Source organism: Chaetura pelagica, unplaced genomic scaffold, assembly GCF_000747805.2.
Source record: "Chaetura pelagica isolate M959 unplaced genomic scaffold, ChaPel_1.0 scaffold396, whole genome shotgun sequence".
Classification (NCBI taxonomy): domain Eukaryota; kingdom Metazoa; phylum Chordata; class Aves; order Apodiformes; family Apodidae; genus Chaetura; species Chaetura pelagica.
In genome coordinates, this window is record NW_009953493.1 from 29,488 (window position 1) to 38,319 (window position 8,832).

At 40.3% G+C, this 8,832-nt stretch overlaps 1 protein-coding gene across 1 annotated transcript in view; it reads right to left on the minus strand.

The window, feature by feature from the left end:
* Positions 1 to 974: 974 nt before the first annotated feature.
* Positions 975 to 8,832, minus strand: part of PPP1R17 (protein phosphatase 1, regulatory subunit 17) — an 11,071-nt gene continuing 3,213 nt past the window's right edge. The window contains exons 3-4 of the mRNA XM_009999055.1: positions 7,905 to 8,069; positions 975 to 1,149 (exon numbers count right to left, since the gene is read on the minus strand). Coding sequence (XP_009997357.1) covers positions 1,070 to 1,149; positions 7,905 to 8,069 — 245 coding nt within the window. The 3' untranslated portion in view covers positions 975 to 1,069. The remainder of the gene's footprint in view (positions 1,150 to 7,904; positions 8,070 to 8,832) is intronic.

Below are 8,832 nucleotides of genomic sequence, written 5' to 3' on the forward strand. Positions count from 1 at the left end.
AAATGCTGAAGGCTGTAAGCTGGCTGTGAAAACATTTCTTGACTGAACCAATGAGGTAACCTATTAAAAAAAAAAAAGTGTGGTGCTTCCACCTTGCAGTAAGCACATGCCATTGAGTAGCACTATTCCTTTTGCTCATTTTTTACTCTCCTGCTGTGATTTTTAAACTTTTCAGACCCTCCCAACTGACAACCTAGGACTCAGTTTAAAAAGCAGGTGTCAAAAGAAAAAAAAACATGGAGTAAAAAGATCAATCCAACTAGTTTATCTTTCACCAACCCAGGAATAAAACCTTTGAAAGACAGAAAAAAATTAATATATTTTCCTGGTGTAACAGGCAGGTGCTGCACTTTTCATATGCTTCTCTTCTGAGAGCTCTGCCCTTTGTCCTGTGTGATGTGCCAATGTTGACAGCCCTTTAGCTGTAAGTTTTCATACTACAGTAAATCTACCTTTTTCTCCTCACAAATACAAGATGAGCAGACACAGGCAGAGGAATTGTTTGCTTTGCATTTCAGGGACTCTAGAGTTGATTCCTGCCCTCCCACTCTCTCCATCTATCCCATCAGCTCTGCACATGGGAATTTTCACTCTGGTCAATCTTGTTCCAGCAGAGGAAAGATGGATGATGCGGTGAGTTGTCAGGAGAAAAATACAGTTTAAATCATTGGTGGATGTTCTATGTCCCTGTGCTACCAACTGCTCTTGTATCTAGTGCTAGGTACATGGATTGGTGGTGTTCTTAGTGTTAATCCTTATCATCATGCTGCACAAACCTAGATCTGACCTGAGGCAGATTCCTCATTGACAAAAATCCTGGAAAGCTGCTTTTAGTAAACCAAGAGAATCCTTCCAGCCCCATGTGTAAGTGAAATTTCTGCCATCATCTCCTATGATGTTTGCTGGGATTTCATGAGATGGAGATAAGCACTTGAAGATAATTTAAATTCAAGTGCATGCTTGAGAAAATTATTATTTATAAAAATGAAAGGACTGTTTGTTCTATGTGCTGCCACTTTGAATGACCCAGAATTATTTACACTGCATTATGGGAAATATCACTGTAATCTTAACTGGGGATTGTGTCTCCATCCTTTTCTTCATCTTCCATAATCACTGTTTGCTTTTCTTCTGTAAGCAGCTTAGTGCCTTAAAAACAGAAAGAGAGAAAAAAGATTACTTCTTTAGAAAACATCAGGATAAGAAGAACCTTTCAATCCTCTCTGATTTCTTGGTCAACATCATGGGAGTTACTCATTTATTTTTGGCACATCAGCCTCCTGATACCTAGTGAAGTAGAATTGGATCATTACATTTTTAGCTGAATTTACCAGGCACTCTTCAATCCAGCATATTTCTGGTACTTGTGAAAAGAGATGCTGAAGTTTCATCTGGGAATCTGTTAATTCAAACAGTTTGGGAAGCTAAAAAAGGGGAAGAGCTTGCATGATGAAATAAATATTGTGATTAATCTTTTTAACTGAGCCAGTTTATGTGAACATGTGTATGCATGCATGTTTTCTGTATGTATACAGTGATATTGCTTAAGTTCTGCAAATGCAGCAGCCAAGAGACAAATATTAGAACACCCACATGCCAAATGCCACCCTTGCTGAAGTTTTATAGTATCAATAAATTGCAAAAGAGACCAGATTACGATCAATGTTAAAGCACTCAGGTATGTTACAAAGACTTTGAACCAGTATACAGGTTCCTGAGGTTTAGGATCTTAACCAGCTTTGAAGCCATCCTGAAGAAAAATCAAGCTTCATCTCTATCATGAGAGCACCGAAGAACAATATGACATGATATTGAAAGGAATCTGATTTCACAGTTCAAACACACCGTGGGGATCCCATAAACCTCTTTGTCATCTGTATGTATGCTACATGTGTCTGCTTCTTCTTAAGTCCTTCTCTATTAGGTAGATCAGTTGTGGATCATACCTTCCATGAGTGTCTGCCTCTATTCCTTCCTTCTCTGTCTCTCTGTCTCTTGCTCTCTCTTATATATAAAACAGTAAGTCTAATCCTATGGATCTTGAGGCTTTTATGTGATATTAAGATGTCACATTTACTGTAGCTGCAGTCTTTATTAAAAATTAAATTGAGTGAAGTGAGCTCAATGTGTTAGATGGAAAAAGTTCTTGGTCCCTGTTTTAACAGATTGTGTCAGTTTTGCTCATTCCCAGAAAAAAAAAGCAAGTGACCTGCAAGATATGCCCACATTCCTTCATGTGGAGGTTAACACAGTCTAAAAACAGGATGAGGGTTACCATTTTGTCAAGACCAATGAAACCTTTCCCTAATTTGGTCTCCTGCTGTTTGCTCTCAGTCTGTGCTGACCAGCTGAGTTGTTCTGTCAAACCAACTTGTTTTGCTTCTTTCTGCATCAAAAGCCCTGTCACAGAGAAAGCTTTCAGTCTTGACTAGCTCTAAAAATAGAGCAATACCACACAGGAAGATTTTCTTCAACTTTGGAGTCTTTTCAAGAGGTGATGAATTAATGAAAATATTAACCTATACTGCCCTACGTTTAAGTTAACTCCTACTTCATTTATATGCAGTTCTTGTGAACTAGCTGGTTTCAGTGGGACCATGAGATAAACTGAAATGCATGAATGAATATTATTTTGAAACACAAAGGACTTAATTTGTCCAAGCAACAGTCAGGTAACCAGCATTGTTAACTGCAAAGACTTATGCCATTTTATGGAGATGGATGCAAATGTTCCTCACCCAGATTTCTATTCATATATAGAACTTAAGCAAATACAGACAAATTGGTTTTTATGTTGTCTTTGTGGTTTGGTTTGTGGGTTTTTTAGAGGAAGGTGGGGTTTTGTTCTAGTGGTTTTTCTTTCTTCATGGAGCATTTGAGGAATGAGGAAAACAACTAAAATATGCTTAAAATGTGAAGATACAAGGGCTCATTTGATGAGAGCTAACCTATTTGTTTGGGGGGTAAACTCAGGAAGACGACATCAGGAATGTAAGCTAAATTAAGCTGTACTCCACTCTCTTATTTGAATTATGAAGTGATGAAGGAAAAGTATGTTTATGGAATTCTGATGGCCTGGTTATAGCCCATAAACTAGACTTTTTCGAGCAGATGCTAGAGACAGCTGGAAGGTAGCAACAAAGTGGAGATCCCCAGCTCTCAGCTGGACTCACATCAGTGGCACACACCAGATGCTTGACACAATCCATAGAAAGATGATGCATCATTATCAACAAATGGTGACTTGTGAACTTCAAAAGTTTGCAGTTGAGTTCAGGATTCAAAGCCCAGAGAAGGTTTTAGCCTAGAAGGTTATTCACTTTGCAGATCACAGACCACCAGCAACTTCCAGGACTAACTTTGTGCCTTTAAAGTCAGCCTTTTAGTGAAAAGCAGTGGAAGATATCATTGGGATGTTTTAGCTGGAATTATTTCTATACCAAAAGGAAACCATCTTTGTCTTTGTTACAATGCCACTGATCACTGGTGAAGAAAGTATGTTTTACTGAGTGTGGTTTGGAAATTGTGGGTTTAAAGGAGTGAGCAGGATGTTGGAATCTGGGAACATCTGTAAGTCATTCTTTTTCTGTTTACTGTTTGAGTCAATCACTTTGCCTCCCTGTCTCTGTTTCCCTAGCTGTGTGTATTATAAAATGCAGCTCATCCTATAGATCTCTTTTAAGAACTGGTAGGTTCTTCTGTTAGTACCTGGCAAGGGATCTGACCAAAGAAAGCTGCATAACATTCCATGTAGCTGTATTTTCCCAAGGAACTTGAACTACTTGTGAACTACTTGCAATTTTTAGCTAGAGACTAGGACTTCAAAGGCTCACAGAGACATGGAGGCTTCTGTTAGGAAGTTCAAACTTAGGCAGAAGAAGTTGGCTTGCATCAACCATTTGTCAGGTGCCACCTACATCTAAACAACTTCTGGGTTGTAAACCAGAAACCCGCCAAGATGGCACCAGTTCCAGTTGCCTGCCTATGCAGCTGCAGTTGGAAGAGTACTGGACTGCTGCATTCACACTGGAAAAGGGCAAGAGGTGACATTAAACCTGTACTTCTCCTGCGTAACCCAGAGATTTTTCACTGGAAAGATGATGTTATTCTAAAGGAGTTACTTTTACTAGTTTTCTGAGGCATGAAAGAGTATGAGGGTTTGATACTGTGATTTTATTAGTTATCTCTGATCTGATTAAGGAGCAGCCACATTTCAGGAACCATGTTCCCATATTTACATAGGTATTTACATTCTTGCTCAAACCCATGGGCCTGAAGAGCTCTCAGAAACCCTTCAGTTAGCTGAATGTATTGCTAAGTGGAGATGACAAGAGTGTCCCAGAGCTGACTTTTGGCTTTGTATCAGATTCCAATAATTTACTGTCATGTGAGAGAAAAAACCCAACAAATTAGATTCGTGATTGTATTTTGCCTTCTGATCTAATTCCTTCAGAAAGCCAAGGTCTTGGCTGACTACAGAGCTGACTTAGTTGGCTGGCTACCAGAGAAGACCTCTGCTTATGGCCCATTTGTACACATATGGATCAATGTTATTTGTGCCTTTTCAGTTGGAGTTCAAAGGTTGACGACATTTAGAAGTCAAACCTTGTAGGGGAGGGTTTTCTGATGCCCAGGCTAAGGACTGATTTCTTTAGTTTCTTGCAGACAACAGGTAGCCATGGGTTCCAGCAGATGGTAACATTCAGATTCTCATTTAGCAGCCCCCTTGGGTGTTTGCAAGGTGTAAAAATGATTCTGTTTCTCACTTGGATCATGTGCTGTCCAGTAGATACATCATCACTTTGTATTGCCTGTTTGATTGCTTGTATTTGTGATAGAATATCTCTCTGGCCACCCAAGGAGAGGGACTGTCCTAGAGTGTCCATAACCAGCTGGTCAAAATGGAGAGAGATAACACAGCTGCCCATTTTTATTTGCATTTACAACAAAGCTGTTTGTGTGGACAGCTGCTTAAAAAGATAATCTAGCAATTAAGCTCTGCTACTACAAATAATTAAGTGGAGTGTTTCGAATTGGCATCTGGAAGTGGTGCTTGGGAGGGATATGAAGGGGAAATGTTAGAAACAGGGACAATCCTCATTAGTAGGTCGCAAGGGATACATGTGGCACCAAGTGTGCTGCTTACTGCAGCAAGGCCACTAGCAGGGAGACAGGGACAGAAAGGCTTGTCTGTATTTATTTAGCACACGCAGCCCCACCAGGGTTTCTCAGGTCTCTGAGTCTATAATTCAGGCTCTATTTTGCACAGCAGTTCCGCAAGAGCTCTGTTTGTTTGCGCCCTGTCTGCTACCTGATGGGATAACCCTGAAAGTAAACAAGTAGTAAACATTGGACCAGCCCTCAGCCACAATGAGCCACTTTTTCATAGCAAGTCATGGAGCCACTGATGGCAAATTTCAACCAGCAGAACTCTCTATGTTGGCGTGGATCTTGAAAAGGAAGTGTGAGTTCTTGGGGTAGGGTGGAATGCAATTGAGGCATTCAAACACGGAGGCCACTTTGCCCCTGGTGCAGACAGAGTCTGCCACAGGCAGTCAGTCGCTAGAAAATGCACCCAGAACACAGGATCTGGAGAAGGTGTTTGCAGAGAGAGGCAGCATCAAGCAGGCTGCTTTGAATCTGTGCTACATGCTGGAAGGTGGCTTCAGCAGTAGGCAAGAAAGTGCTATTGGAGGTATAATTGAAAAAAACTGAAAAATGCATTAATTCCTACCATTTTCCCAACAGCAAATATACACAATTTGAATTTTGTCATGTATTTGAAGGTTGCTCTACTTTTCTTGTTAGTTGTTTTTTTTTTATTACCAAGTCATTTGGGGATTATAACATGTTTCTGTTATCATGTAACTTGTATTAGCTTCTTTTCACTTTGAAAATTATTAAAGGTTCGAGAGAAAGTCTTCATGGGAAGCAGGATTTGAAGATCCTTACAATGATTCTCATTTCCCTCTTAAGTGCCTACCTTGGGCTAGGGTAGAAACATGAAGTACTAAGTGACTAGATGCTAATCCAACCAGAGAGTTGTTGAGACAGGTCAAGGAAGTAATTCACCTTAGCTGCATCCTCTTAGCTGACAAGCACATTTAAACCAAGCAAGAGTCAAGACTCTCAGGTTCACTCTCAAATATTTTGTCTTTGATTTTTATCAAATATGTTTGTTTCACTTCCAGATTCCTTTTCTCTGCATATACCCTGAAGTGCAAAGGACATACAGCATCTTCAGAGGTGCAACTTTTCTTGGGGGTGTTTTTGAACTGACCAAAATAATGTCTCATCTCTCCTCCAAGGTCTGCAGGAAGGGTGGGCTTCAAGTATAACACAGAGGGCTAATATTATTTACAAATATTTTGATAAATTTTGCTTCTGCTTCTGTTTCTCAATCAATCCGTAAAAGACTTTTTCCCACCTTATTTATTTGCCATGTGGAATTCCAGGTAATTTGCTGGGTAACTGCAACCAACAGTTGTATGTGCAGTTCACTATTAGTGTTTATTGATTATTTGAAAGTGACACATTTGCAGTTGGTCTCTGAAGTTATGTGATAAATTTCATTTCCCCCAGCAAATGATTGAACCAGATTTCCAATGGCTCATGCACAGCAGCTCTGATGCCTCAAGGCATTGGGATGCTTGAGATCAATGAACAAATAAGAAATGTATTTTCCTTAGGCAGATCAGTATGAAAGGCACTGGTACTCACTCACTGTCATGATCCTGCAAACTTAGTCATACTCCTTTCCGCTTTTGGACACCTCATACTAATTAAGTGAACAAAATTTTTACACGTGTTTAAGTCAGTTATGAAGGCTTAAATTCACAAAGAAAGGAGAATACAGGTGTCTATTTGGATTGATGAAGCCGTTTGCACAATTTATAATTAGTAGGTGTATGGGAAATTCCATTCAAAATGTACCTGAAGATCAGGTGCTTGATGTCCTGAGCTGTTATGTATTCATGTAGTGCCAAAGTATCTGTCTCAGGACCTCTTCACTTAGCATGTCTCATGGCTCAGCAGAACCAGCCCACAGCAGAACTGGTTCTTATAAGAGATTCCAAAGGGAACACTCTTGTGTATTCCAGTTTTGATGTTCATTTTGGATTGAGGTTTGTTTCTTTCTTTGTTGTTTTTGTTTTGTTCATTAGTTCATTCATATTTTGCTCCATCCTGTGATCTGGAAAGGGCTGGTGCATGGCATGAACACTTGCACAAGTTCCTGCCTCCCTATCTAGCACTGATAATCAACATTTATGCAGGGCTTTACATCTTCAAAGACCTTCATAAATACTGATGAATGGAGGCTTTTCTGTGTGGGAAACACAACCAACAAAGGGTCTTAGGACCAAAACTTGGCTGGCTGACTTCATATTGTCACCAAGCAAATTAGCTGTTGCACTGCATGTTATGCCAGAAGCACAGAACTGTCTTTATGGCACTATTAACGAGAAGCTCATCACAGCTTGGTTTCCTCAGTGCATGTTAGGAACTGGGTAGTAAGAGGGGGTTAATCAGGACAGCTTTACTCCAGGTTATTTGAGGCAATGCTTGTTAGTGCTTGTGACCTAAAAATTTGCATGTGCTCAATTTGAAAAGCAGGACAGTAGTTGGCCTTTCACAGAAGTAGGATCGTGTTTGCAAGAGATAATATATGTTTTCTTTTACTCCCTTTCCCTTCTATACCAAAGGTGTGAGTAGGAAATACTGAAAAGACTTTCCATGAGCCACCACTACTCCTATATACTTGGACCAAATAGGTTTAGCTCAGCATGTAGTGCTAAGTACAGGGGGCAGAAGAACCTATTTCCAGCCTCCTCCCAAGCATACCTTTGACAGCAGGCATGTTTTGCTTCCTCTTTGGAGCACCTTTACATAAGCGCATTCCTTACCGATTATCAAGGGTGGGATGTGTATTGCGGGTGTATCTTTTCTCCTGGGCTTTTTCTGCTCCAGTTCAGTGATCTGAGAGCCTGGACTCACTCCTCTCTCTCTCTGTGGCTTCTCTGTGATACCGTATCTTTTCAGCAGATTATCAGAAAAGTCTGAAAGTATGCCTGCAGGCAAGAAAGAAACAACAAAAAAACCCAAACAAAACAAACCCAAAAAACCCCGCTTCAGTCTTGTTCACATCAAAGAAATTTGCACTTGTGTAACTGACCCAATGACTGCTCTGAAGTAAGACTTCACAAGTGGGTGACCTGTTCTGCATGGTGTACCTACTCTTCAGGTTTTGCAATGGTAAACATTTCCTCCAAGTCAATTATAGCAGACAGGCTACAGACAGTGACACTATCAGGCCACCTGGTTTCTTCTTGTAATGGACTAAACTGCAGCCCACTATGGTAAAGATGAGTGCAATCTCCTATTCCAGAACCTTAGATATCTTACCAAAATAATCATACAGCTGTTCAAATCTCTGCTTGGGGGCAATTTGACCACACAGAAATGGCTTGTTTTAATTAAGGAAACGTTGTTTTCTGTATGATATGGCTACTACAGGCAAAAAATACAACTCTGCAGCCTCTGAGCCACTCTTCTGTAAATGAAAATTGCTCAGGGGAAGATACATGTGAAAGCTGAACAGAGTCAAGTTCAATATATGGATTATAAATACTGGAAAATGCCAGCTGCTAGTTTTTGACTTGGTGAATTGTTGTGGGTACACAGGTGACTGTGCAAGTAGTTACTGGGTAATTCCTCTGTGTATGAGCAGCATGGAAGAACTCAATGCAGTGGCTACAAAAGCACAGCTCTCTCCCTGGAGATGACAACAAGGAGTGCTTGTTAGCAGAAGAAAGCAACAAAGATTTATTCCTG